The sequence below is a fragment of the Trematomus bernacchii genome, unplaced genomic scaffold, assembly GCF_902827165.1.
Source record: "Trematomus bernacchii unplaced genomic scaffold, fTreBer1.1, whole genome shotgun sequence".
Lineage (NCBI taxonomy): Eukaryota > Metazoa > Chordata > Actinopteri > Perciformes > Nototheniidae > Trematomus > Trematomus bernacchii.
Genome location: NW_022987645.1, coordinates 1 through 22,399, shown reverse-complemented (window position 1 = coordinate 22,399; position 22,399 = coordinate 1). Strand labels below are relative to the sequence as shown.

The window sequence follows — 22,399 nt, the reverse complement described above, 5'->3', positions numbered from 1 at the left end:
GATTCCTAAAGCTTTTAGTCTACTAACCCATCATCCAAGGGTAGTTTTCACTATAAGTAAAAAAGAATTTTTGGACGGACACTATAATTTACAGTTTTTTACTATGTTTAATCTGAATTTTCTTTAAAATAAAAAACATCTATATTGTTCTGACTTTTCTACATCCAACTCACAGGTTTATCATTACTTTGAGAAAAAAGATTATTAATTTAACCCTTTTCGAAGTGTAGTTATGGTCATTTGTTCTGGGAATGTCATTTTCGAGCCTGAGACCTGAAAAACAGGGATGGGGTTTAACAGGTTAAATATTAAGAAGCCCTCAGACGCTGTTTCCTGCAGATGATGCGTTTTTCCCCCCGCCGGCGGGCGGATGGGGTTTAACAGGTTAATAAGCTATTCCCTTTAAGCAGCGTGGCTTTGAGGGGAATATAGTATCTAGTGATAGTGCTATGTGTAGGCCTGGGACCAGCCACAATGAGCCATTCTGTGCAGTTAAGGCTTGTTTAGGTTGAGCTTCATGTGGCAGTCAGCCACTGAGAGATGACAGGAGAACACACACAGGTCTACAAGCAAATGCATCATTCTGAGAGATGATGTTCAGAGACACTTTTAATTGAGGGCCTTCTCAATGTACTGCTATCTAGTCAAGCTGGTTGGCAAACACTGGAAAAGATCTTTATATATCCATTTACCATGCAGTTCATTTACTCTAACTGCCCTGCATCTCAGTGAGCAATCAAGCACTTCTTACAGTTTCTACGTTAGGGAAGACCTTTGTAACAATTTACAACTACATACACTTTTGAAAAAAAGTTGTGTGCAAAAGAAATGTCTTGAGTCATGAGATCATTGACAGATTGTTTTGTCTTCAAACCTTTATTGAACTCAATAAAAAATGTTTACATAGAGTATTAGCTATTAGCTATTAAATGCTGCTCTAAATAAAGCTTTATTAAACTGAATATATGTCACAGCAGTTTGTACACAACAAGTTCAGCCCCGAGGAGATCATTTCACCATTTTACAAAGAAAATAAAAATGTCTTCCAGTAAAAGAAAGTTTATCTATACAGCACATATCAACAAGGCAATTCAAAAGGCTTTACAAAAACATTAAAATACTTACGACAAAGTGCAAAAGAAACATTTAAAAAACACATTTGAATACATTGAAAAACATTTATCAAAAAGTGTGAGACACTTGATTACTGGGAGTTTCTGCAGATATACGGAGCATTATAACTAAATGCTGCTCCTCCACGTAAAGGCACAACCAAAGTGTAGCCGCGTCACTACCAACATTTGAACCACACGACTAGACGATATCTCTTGCTACACTCATGTAATGTCCATGTCCCCCGAGACCAGGGACATTACAACAGGACTGGAAGTGGTCTCCTCCTACAGAGGACACAGAGACACTGAGGAGTGATATGACCAGAGCCCAAACCCAGCATACAGAGGTTCAGGGAATGTGGTTCTGAAGGTGTGGAGGTGGATCAGTGAGTCAGAGGAGACTCTGTAAAAGGAGAGAGAGCCAGCAGGATGATCCACATACACTGCTACTCTACCAGAGGGGGAAGAGGGAGAGGAGGGGGAGGAGGGGGAGGAGGGAGGCAGGACTGTTTTATTGTTATTGTGTCTGACAGAAAACTCTCCATTAGAGCACTTTAGAGACCAGGACTGATCATTCCATCCAAACTTAGAGTCTTCACTGTCTCCTCTCCTGCTGATGCCTCTGTAAGTCACTGATATAGAAACCTTCCCTTTCCACTCAACCTCGCAGTAACACAGACCAGTCAGAGCTTCTCTACACATCAGCTGATTACAGAAGACAAATCTCTCTGGATGATCAGGATATGGCTGCTTCTCTCTCACACGTGTCACCTCCCTGTTGCTGTCAGACAGTTTGAGGTATCTTTGTGCTGTGTTTGGGTCCAGTGTGAGTTCACAGGAATCTGATGAAAGAAAAAAACACAGCATCTGTTTATCATAAAACACATATGAAGGCTTTTTTCTTTGTTTTTCTACAGGTGCTGTTTATTATATTTATTTGTATACATGTGATAATATATATAATCTTGTCAGTAATGTGATAATGAATACATACAGTATCTCAACTGACTGTCATCATAAGTCAACCTAAATCCACACTTACATTTCCTCACATCAGGTTTTAACCTCTGCTCTCCACAATGGTCAGCCCTGGAGGAAGAAACAGTCTGAATGATCAAGGACATTTCACACATCAGTTAAAGGACTGTCAACATTTTCAAATGTCATATTAAGGCATCATTTTTAAGTTATCAGAGAATAAATCAAGCTATAAAGTCTTTATCTTAGCAGAAAAGGATGTTATTATTAAAAAGTCTAAATTAATTTGAAGATGGGGGTTATCAGAAAAAGGAGTTCAAAAGGCCATTAGCCCCCATTTTTACGTTCTTATTGAGGGATCCAGCAAGATGGTCTCTAGTTTGAATCTGCATTATTTTTTCTTATTGTTTATGAACAGGTGTTCTCATGTGTGTTACTCATTTTATCACTTTAAAGCAAAAGCTGTTTTTGCCTTTACTACACAGGTTTAAACCTTCTGGTGGTGCTAACATTCATGTCAAAGGATCTCTATGGATACATGTCATATTCAGTAATTGTTGAGATTTGTTGAGAAATAACTATAGCAAATGCTCCTCTCACTGTTATAGGCTGTTATAGGCCTCCATCGGCCATCATTGATGCAACTACTAGCCTTACTGAATTGTTGTCTAAGTTTTCTTATTATTGGGTGATTTAAATTGGGACTGGTTAAGTGATAAATCTTCACAGTTTAAGCAGGTTTGTGATTCTTTGAACTTAACTCAGCTTATTGATAGTCCCACTCGAATAAACCCTGCCAAACCCAATAACGATACCCTTATAGATGTCATTCTAACAAATGCAGCTCATAAGTTTGTGTCTGTTGGTGTTTTTCCTAATGATATCAGTGACCATTGCACTATCGCTTGCGTTAGGAGCACTAAGTTGCCCAAAGCCAAGGGCCTTATTGTGCTCAGGCGCTGCTTCAAACACTTCTCTGAGCAGGCTTTCCTACCCGATCTGGCGGAGGTTAAATGGCACTTCATAGCGTTAATTCCATCTGTTGATGTTGCTGTCCAATTCTTTATTGATCACTTTTTATCGATTATTAATAGACATGCCCCCCTTAGAAAATTCAGAGTTAAGAATAGGAACACTCCATGGTTTACTAGAGAACTATCTGATCTCATTCATGATCGAAATAAGCAATGGTCCTTAGCTAGAAAGTCTAACACTAGTGATGACTGGCTTCTTTTTCGTGTCCCACAAAAACTGAAGGTCAGTGATTCTTTTATTTCAGATTCAGATGGTATGTCTAATGCTTTTAATGCTCACTTCAAAAAGGCTGGTCACACTTTTGATGAGCAAAGTCATGACTCTCTAAATGGTCGTACTCACAGCCATAGTCAAGAGATGAACTCCCCTGTTTTTGATTTAACTTCTTTCTCTGTCTCTGAAGTCTTACACGGTTTGCACTCAATTGATCCTAAAACGTCTGCCGGGCCTGATGGCCTCGACCCTTTCTTTTTTAAAATTGCTGCTCAGATTATAGCACAACCAGTAACTGATATTTTGAATCTCTCCCTGTCCACTCACACACTGCCAGCTGTGTGGAAGCAAGCTCTTGTATCGCCCCTCTTGAAAGCTGGTGATCCCACGGAGTTGAATAACTATCGTCCTATCTCAAATCTTTCTGTGTTATCAAAGATTCTTGAGTCCCTTGTTTCTACTCAGCTAAAACTTTTTTTAAATTCACACAACATCCTTAACCCTATGCAATCTGGATTCAGATCAAAGCACAGTACTGTGACTGCCAGTCTGAAAGTCTTAGACGATATTAAGGCTGCTTTGGATAAGAAATGTTTTTGTGTTGCATTGTTTATTGACCTAGCCAAAGCATTTGACACTGTCGATCACCACATTATGTCTAATGTTATGTTGGTGTCTCGTTTCGGTCACAATGCCATTTGCTGGTTTCAGAGTTATCTAACCGACCGTACTCAATGCGTCAGGTTGGGTAGTACTGTCTCTGACCCTGTCACCTTGGAGAAGGGAGTTCCACAGGGCTCTATTTTGGGGCCCTTGCTCTTTTTATTATATGTAAACAATATTTGTAATCAGATGCAATTTTCTACCTATCATATGTATACTGATGACACTATTGTATACTCATGTGCTCCTTCTCTGGATATGGCCGTTTCCAATTTAAAATCAGATTGTATCACGCTGCAGCATGCACTTCTTGATTCCAAACTGCTATTGAACAGTAAGAAAACCAAAGCAATGCTTTTTGCAGTCAGCGTCCTCCTCTTGCCTCTCCATTGACACCCTTGATGGCGTCTCTGTTGAGTTTGTCGATACATACAAATATCTGGGCTTTTAGTTGGACAGAAATCTAAACTTTAAACACCACATTGAAGTTCTAACTGTGTTTACAGACTTAAACTTTGTTTTTCAACTTCTTCCCGTAAAAGGTTGGTCTCTTGCTTATTCCTGTCCCAGCTTGACAACGGAGATACAATCTATAGATTTGCCTGTCCCACTGTTTTGGCCAAACTTGACCGACTCTACCATGCTGCACTGCGATATATATCAAATGCACCCTATAGGACTCATCATTGCACACTGTATAGCCTAACTGGATGGTCCTCACTTACTATGCGTAGGATGCAGCACTGGTTTTTATTAATGTATAAAGCCATTTTAGGTAAGCTTCCACTGTACATATGTGTCAGATATGCCCCAGTTTGTGACTCTTAAAACCTCAGATCCAGTGCCTGGATACGGTTCCAGGTTCCTGCTATGCGGACTGAGGCTGGAAAGATTTGTCTTTTTTATTATGGTCCTTGGTCTTGGAATGACCTTCAATCACGCCTCAAACTGATGGCACTTGTCCCAATAGCGTGTTTTAAATTGAAGTTGTCTGAAGTCCTTACCACCAGCTGCTCTTGCAGTAATAAGTATTGAACCTTTCTTACTGTCCCAAATGTGCACAATGTAGGGACTGCTTTTCGTCTTTTGTTTACTTAGTTGTGTTCTCTGTATTTTATGTATGTGTTATGTGTAAGAACGTGTAACGTTGCTGCCTTCTTGGCCAGGTCAGCATTGTAAATTAGATTTTATCTCAATGTTTTTATCTGGTTAAATAAAGGTTAAATAAAAAATGTATTTAACAATCTGGACCTAAGAAGAAAACCGAGATAGAGAGTGAGGTTTTTCCATACCTGAGAGTCTCCAGTCTCCAGTCTGAATCCTCCAGTAGAACAGACAGCAGATTCACTCCTGAGTCTCCTGGATGATTGTATCCCAGGTCCAGCTCTCTGAGATGGGTGGGGTTGGAGACCAGAGCCGAGGCCAGAGAAGCACAGCCTTTGTTTGTGACCAGACAGCCTGAGAGCCTACACACACACGCACACACACACACACACACACACACACACACACACACACACACACACACACACACACACACACACACACACACACACACACACACACACACACACACACACACACACACACACACACACACACACACACACACACACACACACACACACACACACACACACACACACACACACGTATGTAATGTTGACTCTACCCATGGTCAACTTTTACAGAGGGCCTAAATTGGAGTTACCAATCCAGTCTATTTCAATATTTTCAGAGTGTTATGGGATAAATCGTTTGAATTAAAAGTCAAGACATTTGGTCCCATGGGGTCTGTTTCATTTAAATAAATAGTTAAGAAATGCATTAATGTAACCTGAAAGTCTCGATAAGTGAAAACACCAAAACCCTTGAGTATTGGTGCCTCTTCTGGGGTTACTCAAAATAATTTAATTCCTCTTAGTCCAAAGAGGCTCTTTAATAAGTAATTTTAATAATTAAATATATTAAGCCAATTAAATCTTACGGGGTAAACTTTAAAGAAATTGCAGAATACTGACCTGAGAGTTTCCAGTTCACAGTGTGGACTCTCTAGTCCATCAGACAACTTCTTCACTCCTGAATCCTTCAGGTCGTTGTTACTCAGGTCCAGATCTCTCAGACTAGAGGACTGGGAGCTGAGGACTGAGGACAGAGCTTCACAGCTTTTCTCTGACAGCTTACAGCCACTCAGCCTGAAGGATTATTTAAAAAAATTAATTAAACAAATAAAGTATTATTTCTCATCTATGACATATAAACAGGTTGGATAATGTTTGTATTCCTTTTATTCATCCACTCACACAGCTTTGTTGGAGGCTTTGACCACTGGCAGCAGCCTCAGAAGAGCCTCCTCTGAAGCAGAGTATTTCTTCAGGTCAAACACGTCTAGATCTTCTCCTGATGACAGTAAGATGAAGACCAGAGCTGACCACTGAGCAGGAGAGAGTTTATCTGTGGAGAGACTTCCTGAACTCAAGGACTGTTGGATCTGCTCCACTAGAGAATAATCATTCAGTTCATTCAGACAGTGGAACAGGTTGATGCTTCTCTCTGGAGACAGATCCTGACTGATCTTGTCCTTGATGTACTGGACTGTAAGTTGATTGGTGTCTGGACAACCTTTTGTTTGTGTCAAAAGGCCTTGTAGGTATGTCTGATTGGTCTGCAGTGAAAGACCCAGGAGGAAGCGGAGGAACAAGTCCAGGTGTCCGTTTGGACTCTTTAAGGCCTTGTCCACAGCACTCTGGTAGAGATGTGTTAGTTCAGATTCATCTTCAGACTTCTGGGAGGTTGTTGGTTCTTCTGACAGCAGGTTGACTCCAGAGTTGATGAAGGTCAGATGGACATGAAGAGCAGCCAGAAACTCCTGAACGCTCAGATGGACGAAGCAGAACACCTTGTCCTGGTACAGTCCTCTCTCCTCTCTAAAGACCTGTGTGAACACTCCTGAGTACACTGAGGCTGCTGTGATATCGATGCCACACTCTGTCAGGTCGGACTCATAGAAGATCAGGTTGCCTTTCTGCAGCTGCTCAAAAGCCAGTTTTCCCAGAGACTCCATCATCTTCCTGCTCTCTGGACTCCAGTGTGGATCTGTCTCAGCTCCTCCATCATACTTGACGTTCTTGACTTTGGACTGAACCACCAGGAAGTGGATGTACATCTCAGTCAGGGTCTTGGGCAGCTCTCCTCCCTCTCTGGTTTTCAACACCCCCTCCAGAACTGTAGCAGAGATCCAGCAGAAGACTGGGATGTGGCACATGATGTGGAGGCTTCGTGAGGTCTTGATGTGGGAGATGATGGTGCCGGCCTGCTCCTGATCTCTGAATCTCTTCCTGAAGTACTCGTCCTTCTGTGGGTCAGTGAACCCTCGGACCTCTGTCACCATGTCCACACACTCAGGAGGGATCTGATTGGCTGCTGCAGGTCGTGTGGTTATCCAGAGGCGAGCAGAGGGAAGCAGCTTCCCCCTGATGAGGTTTGTCAGCAGCACATCCACTGAGGTGGACTCTGTGACGTCAGTCAGGATCTCAGTGTTGTGGAAGTCCAGAGGAAGTCGACACTCATCCAGACCGTCAAAGATGAACACGACCGGGAACTGATCAAACCTGCAGATTCCTGCGTCTCTGGTTTCAGTGAAGAAGTGATGAACAAGTTCCACCAAGCTGTACTTGTTCTCTCTCACCACATTCAGCTCTCTGAAGGTGAATGGAAATATGAACTGGATGTCCTGGTTGGCTTTGCCTTCAGCCCAGTCCAGAGTGAACTTCTGTGTTAAGACTGTTTTCCCAATGCCAGCCACGCCCTTTGTCATCACTGCTCTGATTGGTGCATCTCTTCCAGGTGAGGCTTTAAAGAGGTCTTCTTGTCTGATGGTTGTTTCTGGTCTGTCTGGTTTCCTGGATGCTGTTTCAATCTGTCTAACCTCATGTTCCTCATTGACCTCTGCAGACCCCCCCTCTGTGATGTAGAGCTCTGTGTAGATCTGGTTCAGAAGGGTTGGGTTTCCTGCTTTAGCAATGCCCTCAAACACACACTGGAACTTCTTCTTCAGCGTGGATTTGAGTTTACGTCTGCAGACTGCAGCAGCAGTTCCTGAGTGGACAAACAAGAAATGTGATTAAAAAGTAAGTAAGATGTCAGTCAGCGTCTAAAAAAGACATCAAATTTGGTAAAGTGATTCATTTGCGCTATTTTAGCCGCGTTAAGGTTTTCCAGATTTATCGCGAACATTAACTTTCACAAGTTTCATATCAACATAGTTAACTGTTTAGCTCCATTTATTAGTAATATATTAAAAATATAGTAAAAATATTTACAGTGCAACGTTTTGATCTCCTTATTGTTACTTGCTTCACTAATGTTTTAGTACCAGTAGTAACCAGTAAGTGTATGCACTGATTAAAGACAACGTTTTATAAAGTGAACCTCCTCCCATCTTTCCTCCATCTCCTTTCCATCGTGTTAAATGTGTTAAATCCTCTTACTGTTCTGCAGACGCTCAGCCAGCTCCACCTGCTTCATGCTCCTCAGGAAGTGCAGTGAGATGCTCAGAAAGGCCTCTCTGCTGCTCCTCTGCTCTTCATCCTCACCATCCAACACCTCCTCATCCTCCCTCTGAGTCTCTAAGCATTCTGGGTAATCTGAAGTCAGGACTGTCTGGATCTTCTTCAGCTCGTTCTTCACAAAAGTGACGATGTGGTCCTCCAGCAGCTGGAACAGAGTAAAATGTAGCGTGAATCAGACATGGAGACGGCTCTGACCCCTCAGAGTAACGGCTAACTTCACAGTGACACTCTAAATAGGAGATAAATGCCGAATACGTTGTAATGCGAGAAAGGAACTTTAACCATTTGGTATCCAGCACGAGGTGTGACTTGATGCTTCACTGTTCGTAACAAGTTAATACAATTAAATGATAGAGCTGTTGAGCCCTGAGCCTGTTTTTCAGGTCTCAGGCTCGAAAATGACATTCCCAGAACAAATGACCATATCTTCCCTTCTAAAAGGGTTAAATTAATCATCTTTGTTCTCAAAGTAATGATAAACATGTGAGTTGGATGTAGAAAAGTCAGAATCAATATAGATGTTTTTTATTTTAAAGAAAACTTGGATTATTGCGTTTTATTGATCATGGATTATCAGAAATAATTTCAAAGGGACACAGACACATTGGATTAACCTATGGATTAACTTCAGCAGCGTTTTTATCGTTTTAATGCCATTGAGGACCACTTTGGAGAGACTACAGAGCCAAGCTAAAAATGTTAGCATTTTTAGCTACCTAGCGTCACCTGTTTGATGTCCGTTTTTGCTTATAACGTCGCAAATTCGTATAATTCAGTGATAATGAGGGTACCCATAGATTCTGTGTCACCTCACGATGTGAATCGATGTCATGGATGTGGAGAAGAGATAAATAATAAGGTGTTGTGAGTGATTTTTGGTGCAGTCATCTGTTAGCATTTTTCGCTCGTTGCTAATTCAGAGGCTCAGTGTTAGCATTGTGGGTTTTCTTTTGAAAAATAAATAAAAATGTTCAGTTGGATGAGTTTCTTCCCGTTACATGGATATAAAACATTCATAGTTTATTAAATGAACATGCCCTCAGACACTGTTTCCTGCAAGATGTTGCGGCAATGCCCCGGTACCGGGGTCTCTCGGGCTTAACCAACACACTCTCACTCCATAAACGTCCAGGAGCGACGCTTGGTGAGCGTCCATTCCCATTGGATAACGGAGAATTGTACACCCGGAAGTAAGTATTCCCCTTACTGTCGATTGATTTGACAGTGATATCTGCACTACTCATCAACTCAAAAACACCAGGTTATCCTTGTTAATTACACAAGATTGATTGGTTTAAATTGTGTGCAATGCTTTTGTATTTTTCTCCTTCGATTCGGAGAAACAAATATTTTTTCAGAGTTTAGGATGGCAGAAGACACTACACTACCCAGAATCCCCAGCTATTGTTTAGGACTACACCATGTGCTCTGTTTGACAAACCCCGTGAATAGTTCTCAAGCTCTGTGATTGGATGTTGGAGTGGCAGTGCGGCGTCAAAAACAGCACTTTGAAATGGAATGAAACCCATCGACGGCACACTATCCAAATCAAGACTCGAACGTGTCCTACCCCCCCCCCCCCTTAGGTCACAGGCTCCTCCAACAGTGCAACACAATAAAACAGATACACAGAAAAATTAGTGCAAGTAAATACAAAAAGAAAAATAGTAAAATAGTAAAAAGTTAAATATTGCAATATGAGACTACAGATGGAGCATCTTATTTCAGACTCCAGCTTACTGCTTCCTGCCTACTACCTGCCTAAGACCTGCCAAAGACCAGTATCTGGGAATGTTAAGCCCTCCCACTATTTTCCAAGAGGGCGTTGCCAGATTTTCAATTTCAGGATTTAACCAGGAGATGGCGCTTCCTTCACAAAAACAGGAAGAAAACTTTCATGGACTTTCAGTTTTGTTTAGAAGAGCATTTGAACACATCAATATTTTAGATCAAATAAAGTATATCTAATCTTGTAATTCAATAATATATAGTCTTTATATATTAAATAACTATGGCCAAACTAAGACTTAGTTTTTCACAAGATATGATATGATATAAGATGCAGATATTATATAAAAAACTAAAGTTAAAATCTTGTTTTTAATGCCCCAAGAGCAATAAAAACACTTGGTAAAAAAATCCTGAGTGAGGCTTTCATAAATTGCATTTAGCTGACGCTTTTATTCAAAGCGACTTACTATTTAATAAATGATAAATGATTATTCATAACAAATATGAGTGATGTGTGATTATTATTCATGCTATATACTGATATAGGGCTAAGTAAGCAATCAATCCTGCAAATTAACCCTTAGTTGTTCAATATATTTATTCAGACAATGTGAGTAGAAATACAGAAATTCTGCTCCCACCTAAGGCCAACGTTGCAATATTAACTTACCAAAACGTAAACATTTTTAACTCTTTCATTTCTGCTCCAGAGGCCAGGGGTTTTATTGGGATTTGATATGTGGGGGGGCTCTGTTAGAAGGTGCAACGGGGGGGGTGTTGTCAGCCGTAAGCAAACCGGGCCGTTGGCGTCCGGCCGTTCGGTGATTCTCCAGAACTCACAGCTGGCCAGGGATAAGTCCTGACTCTCCCGACGGCCAATCCGTGCCTCCCCTGACTGCACGTTGCTGACACACACCGCTGCAAACTCTCTGCACGGAGGAGCCGTGGAGGAAGAGACACACGTTCACTAAGCCGAAAAAAACTATATCCGGTCACAGTGATCTGCTATTTTAAAGTAAATTCAACACATATCGACCCTAAATATAGCATATATTAAGAACGAGAAAGTGTTAACATCGTTTTTTGTAAACATATGACAAATGTGCGAGGGTGATGACATCAGAGCATCGTCCTATGGGCTTAGCCCCGGACAGGTACAACAGGTATTCACTCAGAGGGGGGTAGGTACTAAATGCCACCCATTTACATGTAGACAAACAGTCAAAAATCAACATACAGTAGGGGGGTGGGGGATGGTGAACGGTATGTGGGTATGTGGGACACTGAAAAGTCTATGTTAAAAAGCCTCAGTCACCTTAATTCATGTAATAAAAACATCTCAGGTCAGTAACACTGAAAGCTAAATGTGCAATACCATGTTCAGCTATGTTACTATTTATAATGTTATTGTTGTTACAACAGAAGATGTTTTTCTTTATATTGAAGTTAAATGCATCAATCTGGTGCACTTTGAGGTCAAAATTAAGAGATTTATGGATACAGCTCTCAACACTCATATGAAACAGAACTGTTATAATAATGAAGAGAAACTATGAAATAAGAAATGAATCAAATTAAAATGTAATTATCATATCATATATTATAATGTATTGTATTATTAAGTAATATCATACATTAACCCCATTATAGCAGATGCCACATTGAATGGATGAACACATTTATGCATCAATAATTACAACAGAGTATTTCTAAATACAAGTTGTAAAAATACTTATATGTATTTAATACTAATAACATAATGATTCATTTTACTTTCAGATGATAATACTTTTCAGGGTTAGGGTTAGATCTGGTCTGACAGCGCTTAGCTCTCTGCTGCAGAGAGAAAGAGAATTCACTGCTCTAAACAAAGTCAAAAATCAATATACAGTAGGGGGGTGGGGGATGGTGAACGGTATGGTCAATGTTTGTAAACACAATCCCCAGGATGTGGGACACTGAAAAGTCTATGTTAAAAAGCCTCAGTCACTTTAATTGATTTGATTTGATGCTCATACTTTTACCTTTACAATCGTTTGCTTTAATATTATTTCTAAATACAAGTTGTAAAAATACTTATATGTATTTAATACTAATAACATAATGATTAATTTTACTTTCAGATGATAATACTTTTCAGGGTTAGGGTTAGGTCCGGTCTGACAGCGCTTAGCTCTCTGCTGCAGAGAGGAAGAGAAGATCACTGCTCTAAACAAAGTCAAAAATCGTACATCCAAACGGAATAAATATAATTAATTATTATTAATACGTTAAGTCTTGTTCATTGTTTTTCACTTTTATGAAATGTTTGATATTTCCGGCACAGACCCTTTCATACCGGCAAAGCGCGATAGAAACAACAGGAACTGCGACAGCATAAATATGCGAACACAAACCTACAGACTGCTGGAGAAGAGATATCACAGGGGGGGGGTTGGGACACACACATTCCGATAGCCAATTAGTTTTAAACAAAGAGTATACTCAACATAGGGGGGTGGGGGCTGGTGAACGGTATGGTCAATGTTTGTAAACACTGTGACATTTTGACTTTATTTGATCATTTCAGTTAAAAACTAACGTTCATATTTCTCTTTTTGAGAAGAGAAATAGGAATATGTTAGTGGCTGACCCAGCCCCATGGTCTGTCACAGTAGTGCGGGAAAGAGAAGTGCACTGTTTTGCCTGGCTGGACCTGTAATTTACAGGAAAGGAGTGCACGCTACTAAAGAGACACGCTACCATGGAAACCAAACAATGGTGTTGCTGTATTGAAGTCCGAGTGGAAACAGTCATATTTGGAGCGTTATGTTAGAATGAAACAGCCAGGTCGTGACTCACAAAAAAAAAGTGTTACTTCACTAACTGTAAACTTGTCACTCAGAGTAACCTACAGTTAATTTAACTGTTGGAAAAGAAAGATCAGGGGGGGGGGGGAGAGCTGTGACTGATGGGCCATTAGGTGTGTAAACACACAGCTGAGAGCTGCCGTTTCATTCTGACTGTTTAAAAAACGGTAACAACGGACTATTTTTCTTAGCGGATGCATGTCAATTTAAATCAATACTTACAACTATTTTTTAAATCAAAAATAGTTGTACGCATCGGGATCTTGATCTGCCTGACAAGGCTCCATTAAAATATAAATGTTTTTAGTGAATTACTGAGTTTAGGCACGTTAATAACATTTTAATGAAGTTGAATACAGTATATTCATATTTGTCAGTGATTTCATGTCAATTCGGCGAACATAAACATAAATGATCGTGGTGAAGATGATGATTAAATTAGGATTAAAAATCGAGAGCCGGCTGCATTTCCTCTCGTTCGTTTTTTTCGACTAAACAACATTATTTTGTTAAATAACAACATCTGGATGTTTTGTAAATGATTACATGTCTTATTTAGCACAGACTATGATCCTATCCGTGACATATGGATCTTAACAAAGATCCGTTATACATTAGTACCAGACATACTGTACATCCAGCTTACTGTATCGAAGTTGATTTCACATGAGCTCCAGTGTGGAACCCCACTGAACCCCCTGGTGGATCAATGATCCATTGCAGCTGGCTTCACAATAATTAAATGTATTTATTACGGGGGCGGTATCAAGTCAGACTGGGGGCCGGCTCATCATCACGAACCGATCACGGGCCGATCACGGACCAATCACGACCCAATCACGACCCTCGCGTTTCAAACTGTCTGAAATAAGATGCTCCATCTGTATATACAAGTGATTGGAATATGATATATTAGACGAATAATTTCTAAGTAGCAGCCAGATGAATGTTATGGATGTTGTTTCAAAGTTCAGGTGTTTAATAGTCTTCTGGCCTGTGGGATGAAACTGTCCCTGAGTCTGGTGGTTTTAGTCCGGATGCTGCGGTACCGCCTGCCAGATGGCAGCAGACAGAAGGGTTCAAGGTTCAAGGTTCTTTATTGTCAATCTGACATAGCTACAGAGTAATTATGCAGTTGAAAATCTTATGTCACAGGCTTCTCCAACAATGCAACATAATAACATAACATAATAACAATAAGAGCATGAGCAATACAAAAATAATAATAGTTATAAAAATGAAATAAAGTCATGATGTGGAATAGTGCAGTACGAGTCTATATACAAGTTATTGGAATGATATATATATATATTAGGTATTAGATACATACTACTGAGTAGCAGATGAATGTTTGATGTTGTTTCAACAGTTCAATTTTTTAACAGTCTCACTGCCCGCGGGAAGAAACTGTCTCCGAATCTTCTTGTCCTTGCCAGGATGCTGCGGTAACGTCTGCCAGACGGCAACAGAAAGAACAGTTTGTGGCTGGGGTGATGGGGGTCTTTGATAATCCGTAGTGATTTCTTCCTGGGCCGCTGGGAGTAAAGGTCCTCCATGGATGGCAGCTCCGTCCTGGTGATGTGCTGTGCAGTTTTCACCACCCTCTGTAAAGCCTTACGATCGAGGTCGGTGCAGCTGCCGTACCAGGCCGTCATGCTGCCAGTGAGGATACTCTCTATCGTGCACCTGTAGAAGTTGCAGAGTATCCTGGAATCCATTTTGAACCTCCTCAACCTGCGGAGGAAGAAGAGCCGCTGTCGAGCTTTCTTGGTGATGGTGGTGGTGTGAAGAGACCATGTCAGGTCCTCAGTGATGTGGACCCCAAGGAACCTGAAGCTTTTGACTCTCTCCACCGTAGTCCCATTGATGGCGATGGGGGCGTGTCCCTCTCCCTGCTGCTTCCTGTAGTCCACAATCAGCTCCTTTGTTTTGCTGATGTTGAGATGGAGGTTGTTATCCTGGCACCAAGATGTCAGGTTTTCGACCTCCTCTCTGTACGCCGTCTCGTCATCGTCTGTGATCTGGCCGATGACGGTCGTGTCATCAGCAAACTTCACAATGGTGTTGGAGCTGTGTGTGGCCACGCAGTCGTGGGTGAACAGGGAGTAGAGGAGAGGGCTGAGCACGCAGCCTTGAGGGGCACCGGTGTTGAGAATCAGGGTGGAGGATGTGATATTTCCCACCCGCACTGCCTGGGGTCTGCCCGTCAGGAAGTTCAGGATCCAGTCACAGAGGGCGCTGTTGAGCCCGAGGTCTCTGAGCTTGATGGCCAGCTTGGAGGGCACAATGGTATTGAATGCTGAACTGTAGTCAATGAACAGCATTCTCACATATGTGTTCCTGTTCTTCGGGTCCAGGTGTGAGAGGGCAGTGTGGAGGGTGAGGGCTATGGCGTCGTCTGTGGACCTGTTTGCTCTGTAGGCAAACTGCAGGGGGTCCAGAGATTCAGGGAGGGAGGAGGTGATGAATAATTTGACTAACCGCTCAAAGCACTTCATTATGATGGAGGTGAGTGCTACTGGGCGGTAGTCGTTGGGGCAGGTGATGATTGTCTTTTTGGGGACAGGAATGATGGTGGAGTGTTTAAAACATGTGGGGACTACAGACTGCAGCAGGGACCTGTTGAAGATGTCTGTGAACACCTCTGCCAGCTGAACTGCACACACCCTGAGAACACGGCCAGGGATGCCATCAGGTCCAGGAGCCTTGTGTGGGTTAACCCTTTTAAAGGATTTACACACATCTGCCCTATTTAAAACAAAAGGGCAGTGTAGCTCCTGGTCCCTCTGTACCTCCACAGCCTGGCTGCTCTCAAAGCGTGCAAAAAAAACTGTTTAGCTCATCTGGGAGAGATGTTTTATCAATAATCCCAAACAGCTGATCGAGTGCCGTGTTGTTGTCGGCGAGTGGCTGCGGCGGGATATACACTGCTGTTATCACAACAGATGTGAATTCCCTCGGCAGATGGAAGGCCCGACATGAGATCATGAGGTGCTCTAGCTGTGGCGGAACAGTCCGATGAAATAATCTTCACATCTGAGCACCAGTTGTTGTTAGTCATTACACACACACCGCCTCCCCTACTTTTCCCCGAGTTAGCAGTCCGGTCCTGACGAAAAATAGAGGATCCATCAGGGACAATAGCGGAGTCCGGGATAGCGGGGTTGAGCCAAGTCTCAGTGAGAATTAACACGTTACAGTTCTTAATGTCCCGTTGAAAAGCAATCCGGCTTCTGAGTTCATCTAGCTTATTTTCAATGGATTGAACATTAGCCAGAAGAATACTCGGAAGAGGGGGCCGATTCTCTCGTTTCCTCAGTCTGACCAGCAACCCGGCCCGGCATCCCCGCTTTGTCCTCTTCTTGCGTCTCTCAGGTAGAACAGCAACAGGTAGCCATGGTGAATCTCCATTGTTTGTCGGAGGGTTATTATTGTCCACGAAGTTTCGCAATTGGAGAATTGAGAATGTTCCTCTCTGCTATATTGTATGGCAGAGTAGGTGCGGTCGGCTAGCATGTTGCGAACCATGTTAAAAGTAAAACGGCAAAAGTAAAAGAAATATGTACAAAATACGAAAATGGGCAAAGTTGGAGAGGAGCACATAGACGATAGAACAGTTTGTGGCTGGGGTTATGGGGGTCTTTTATAATCCTGAGGGCTTTCTTTAAGGTTAAGCTGTTAAGCACCAAGCCTGTTTTTCATGTTTCAGGCTCGAAAATGACATGCCCAAAACAAATGACTACAACTTAACTTCTAAAAGGGTTATATGAATAATTTCTTTTATCAAAGCAAGGTTACATCTGTGAGTTGGATGTAGAAGTGTCAGAATCAATATAGATGTTTTTTATTTGAAAGAAAATTCTGATTTTACAGTGTCCGTCCAAAAATTATTTTTTACTTATAGTGAAAACTACCCTTGGATGATGGGTTAGTAGACTAAAAGCTTTAGGAATTCAAAGTACAACATATAATAAGTATATATATATTAAGATTGATGCAAAACAAGTGACATTTGACCTTTTTAGAGAGGTTTAGCCAAAACCACTCCACCTCTGAGGTGATTTGGGTGAAAATGTTTTTTTTTCCATATCTCTGGCCCCCCCCTTGGTCGATTTGGGATGGTTGACACCTCTTTCTGACCGTTAGAGCCAATGGAATCGAAGGGGGAGTCCCCGACACACACACGTTGTGAAGAGAAGAGGTGGGGGCTTCGCGCATGTAATTTTTCATCAGAGTGGACCTATCTCTAGCTCTGACATTTGGAAACGAAAAAGCAGTTTTATTGCTTATGGATTATCAGAAATCATTTCAAAGAGGACACAGACACATTGGATTAACCTATGGATTAACTGCAGCATCGTTTTTTTTTATCGTTTTAATGCCATTGAAGACCACTTTGTTATGTTTATGCATGGGTTTTGTTGTGTGATTTCCTGTTTTGCTCCTTTTACCCCTCACTACTCTGTCTCTCCTTCTCTGCAGGGCTGGTGTGTGACAGGGGGTGTGGCTGGTATTCTCCTGGCTGCAGATGAGGCACACCTGTTCCCACTCACATAATCACCTGCTCTTTAAGAGCCTGGCCCTCACCTCACTTCTCTGCCAGAGAATTAAATGCTGTTCAACGATCCAGAGTGCCTTTCTGCAGCCTTGAGTTTTGTTTTGTTTCTTTGCAGTTTTTGAGCTACTTTTCGAGTATAGCCTGGGACGTTTCCCTCTGCTTTGTTTTTGGACCTTTCTGCAGCCAGCCAGCTCCCTGTTTTCAGTACCTGCCTTGGCCTATTATTTATTAAACACCTTGAGCTTAACTTGTGTCTGTCTCTGCTTTGGGGTCCAAGAATCCATACGTCACACACTTTTGACCAAGGTAAGCCATGTTAGCGTTTCTAGCTACCTAGCTCCACATGTTCTGATGTACGCTTTCATTTATAGCGTCGCAAATGTTTATCACTGAGTGTTGAGGTTTTTTACACAGAGTCTGTGTCTCCAGGAGATGCTAATCGATGGGTTGGCTGTGCATCTAGGATAAGTAATAAGGGAGTTATGAGTGAGTTTAGGTGCAGTTTTAGGTTACATTTTTTTCACTCATGGCTAATTCAGAGGCTGAGTGTTAGCATTGTGGTTTTTTTTTGGATTTTCTTTTTTAAAAGATCAGTTAGCTGAGTTTCTTCCCGTTACATGGATATAAAACATATATAGTTTATTAAATATTAAGATTACTTAGACGTTGTTTCCTGCAAATGACGCGTTTATCCGCCCGGTACCGGGGGGGCGGTGCGTAACAGGTTAACCTGGTATTTTTACTACATTTATTTTAGTTACTTTACAGATTTGGATTAATGATGTGAAATATAAACAACCCTTAAATCAGACTTTAGTTACACCTGAGTAAAATTCAGTGAAGGTGATTGTCAAGTGCAAACAATCAGGCGAGATATTTGATAATTGGTGCAGACGACAAAAAATGTATCTGCAGATCCCTATAAAGCATATTCATTACTCGTTATTCTCTAATTGTTCATCAAAAACTGTATATTAGAACTGTATGTAGATTTCAAGATTTTCAAAGGTTTATTGAAATATCATGACATATACACAACTACGGTGTAGTTATGCAATGATGACAAACTTGGGTCATAGGTTCCTCAACAAGAGATCTATCAATATGTGTGTACCTCCACCATTAAACTGTCATATTCTGCACCTTTCTTATTCTATCTACATACATCTTATAAGAGTATAATAAATATGTATAATATCGGTTAAAATAAGTGCTTCAACATAGTTAACATTGCAGGAAAGTTGATTGTCAAGTCCCAAAACAAACCATGCAATATATTAAACGTTAAGTACTTTGTCAGGCTTAATATAGATACCCCCAAAGCTTTTTGCTTACATGTATTTAAAAAGAAGACCTTAACCTAAAGTATTTTTTAATGTTTAAATAAAGCCTAATTAGTTTTGTCTGTTTTGCACATCCTCCTATTAATATCTTTGTACATCCGGCGTTTTATTCTAGATATCATTTACAGTATCTTCTTGATATTTTCTATTCTATATTTCTATCATTGACCTTCTACTTTCCTCCTATTTTGTATGTACTCTTAATATTGAAATGTTTTCATAAAATATAACACATTCAAAAGTGCTTTACAAAAATGAAATACATTAAGAAAAAGGCATTTTAAACAGTCATTAAAAAGCAACACAATCTACCTGCATTGCATTACGTGTAATAACGTGCTTTAACCAGTAGGTGGTTTGGGTTAAAAAAGCTGTCAAGTTACAGTGTTAACAAAATAAAATATAACTGCTGTTTTCTGGTTTAGTTTACGACGGATATATGTTGTTATTGTTTTGATATTTGTAACACAAAGCGATGTAAAAAACCCACAGCAACACAGAAAAGATGGTCTTAACATGACCCAGCGGTCTAGTAGTTAATAAAAAAGCTATTTGCGTCCCTTTATGAAGCTGAAGAAGCCTAGGAGCGTCCCAACTGCACGCCTTGGGACCCTGACCAAGCGTCGCTCCTGGACGTTTATGGAGTGAGAATGTGTTGGCTTAACAGGTTAATATGATTGTCAAATAGGGAGAAAAACATATTTTTAACGGTTAGATATTGCAATTCTGATTCCATAGATGTGTCTCCCATCACCTAAAACCCCTGACCATTCTCTCAACTCAGTATTTATATTCTTTGATCAAAAGATTATTAATAATATCTTTAAAAACTATAACTCCCATTACATCAGCTTTGTACAGTGATGCAAAACGACACCATATTTGTAGTTTCTTTTTGGTATGCAAAGAGGTGTGGTGATCAGGGTTTTTAAAAGCCTATCCACGATTTGATTAAATATGAAAGTCAGCCGAATTAGTGTTGATACTGCAAGGAGACGTATTGTGTGAAGAGAAATTGAAGATGTTGTTTAAATTGCTGATATATTTATGATCCACGTCACATATAAAGTCATATTTTCTTTTTTTTTAAATGTTTTCGGATTTCATATCGCATAAACACCATATCCCAACGTGCATTGCGGCTAAAACATCCAATCACCGAGCTTCAATGATAGCTGAGGATTATGGGTAATTAGATGTTTTCGGCTGTCCAAAACGTTGCAAAAATAAATGTGTCTCTCAGAATCGAAGGAGAAAAACACAAGAGCATTGTAACCAATTAAAACCAATGAATGTTGTGTAATGAACAAGGACACACTGATGTTTATTAGTTGATGAGTAATGCAGATATCACTGTGAAATCAATCGACAGTGACGAGATTACTAATTTCCGGGTGTATGCAGCGAGAGCTGCGTCCCTAGCAACCACGTTACTATAGAAACGCAGACACCGGAAATACTGTTTTCACGGCGAGAAATGACGATAACTTCACATGGACACTGGCCAATCTAAAATCTTTTTAGTAACATACGTAGTATATATACATTTCCCTGGCGAGACCTGAACAAATCTTCGTATTCTCCACAAAAAGTTGTGTCATAGTGAACCAAAGGTCGTGATAGAGGCTTGCTTGTCAACATCCGGGTATCTCTCCAATGGTGGGCCATGTTAACAATACCGTGTAACTGTGTGACGTTTGAGGGGATGAAACCGTGTCATCCTGACGTCTCCCAGCATGACCAACGTGACATTTTCACGTCTTGCCGTGATACCGGGTTGGGTTAAGCTGTGAAGGGTGTGTGTGTTCGTGTGTTAGCATACTAATGGTATAAATGTGTCAGCTCTCTCTATTGAACAGCTTTTAGAGGCATGAATAGGTTATTGAAAAACATGGATTTCATTCATTGTTTATTTTTATTTCACTCCTTGTAACCCCAGCTCTCACGGGTTGGTGTGGTATGGATGAAACAGATATTTACTCAAGATATTGTTCCTTGTGTTTTTAACTGGAGGGAGCCACACACTCACCATAAATATGGAGTCCAGGTGAGTTTGATGCTGCTGGGCAGACGGACCACCAGGACCCTCTGATCTCTGCTGATGAACTCTGTGGAACAAAGAGGAGGATTTTAAAACAAATACAGAAACTAAGAGTTACATGTGCTGTGTTTGAAGATCCTCCTTCAAACTGGACATACAGCTTAAAAAAAGATGTCCATGGTCATTTAAAGGGGACCTATCATGCAAAATGCACTTTGTACGTCTTTCCTACATGAATATGTGTCCCCGGTGTTCCAGCGAACTCACCAAGTGTCAGAAAACACAACCCTCTCTATTTTCCTCCATACCCAAATCTCTAAAAAAGGGGCTGCAACGGATCTGATAAAAACTGATCCAGATTTGAACACTGTCCTGACGTCACAGAAGTGGCGCTATGGCTATTGGGCCAACTCTCCACCCTGGGGTGGACTGGGACTACAAATCAGCCCGGGACTCTCGAGGGTGAAAACCACCCTTGAATGATAGTAAGGTAGACTAAAAGCTTTAGGAATCCAAAGTACAACATATAATAAGTACCCTGTATCAAGATTGATGCAAAACAAGTGACATTTGACCTTTTTAGAGAGGTTTCGCAAAAAAACCTCCACCTCTGGGGTGATTTGGGTGGAAATGGGCGTTTTTGCCATTTCTCTGGAACCCATTGGTCGATTTTGGTGATTGACATCTCTTTTTGAAATTAATCATCTAAATAAAATTTAAGACTGCCTCAAGGACTTAAAAACGTGGATGACCTTAAACTTTTTGATGTTAAACACGGCCAAAACTGAAGTTATTGTACTCGGCCCAAAGAATCTACGAAACAAATTATCTAAAGATATACTAACTATGGATGGCATTAATTTGGCCTCCAGTGAGACTGTAAGGAACCTTGGTGTTATATTTGATCAGGATTTATCTTTTAACGCCCACATAAAATCAATTTCAAGGACCGCCTACTTCCATCTACGTAACATTGCAAAGATCAGGCATATCTTGCCTCAAAACGATGCAGAGAAACTAGTCCATGCATTTGTTACTTCAAGGCTGGATTACTGTAACTCTTTATTATCAGGGTGTACCAAGAAGTCAGTTAAGTCGCTTCAGCTGATTCAAAATGCTGCAGCTCGTGTACTAACCAGAGTTAGGAAAAGGGACCACATTACTCCTGTTCTGGCTGCCTTACACTGGCTCCCTATAGAACACAGGATAGAATTTAAAATTCTTCTTCTCGTCTACAAAGCCCTTAATGGGCAGGCGCCATCTTAAAAAAAACCCTACTGTCCTACTAGGGCATTGCGTTCC

At 41.0% G+C, this 22,399-nt stretch overlaps 1 protein-coding gene across 2 annotated transcripts; it reads right to left on the bottom strand.

Annotated features, from left to right (window-relative positions):
• Window positions 1–849: 849 nt before the first annotated feature.
• LOC117485338 (NLR family CARD domain-containing protein 3-like) lies at window positions 850–21,304 on the bottom strand. 2 transcript variants are annotated; one of them, XM_034133845.1, is made up of 7 exons: window positions 21,086–21,304; window positions 8,495–8,720; window positions 6,308–8,102; window positions 6,026–6,199; window positions 5,297–5,470; window positions 2,158–2,204; window positions 850–1,957 (listed from the first exon to the last, which is right to left on the bottom strand). In XM_034133845.1, exons 1-7 carry the CDS (start codon window positions 21,086–21,088, stop codon window positions 1,401–1,403), a joined length of 2,976 nt encoding a protein of 991 aa, XP_033989736.1. In that variant the 5' UTR covers window positions 21,089–21,304; the 3' UTR covers window positions 850–1,400. The 2 variants fall into 2 exon arrangements, with proteins under 2 accessions (XP_033989736.1, XP_033989737.1); XM_034133846.1 differs by having other exon boundaries at window positions 1,705–1,957; window positions 2,158–2,221.
• Between the last annotated feature and the right edge of the window lie 1,095 nt (window positions 21,305–22,399).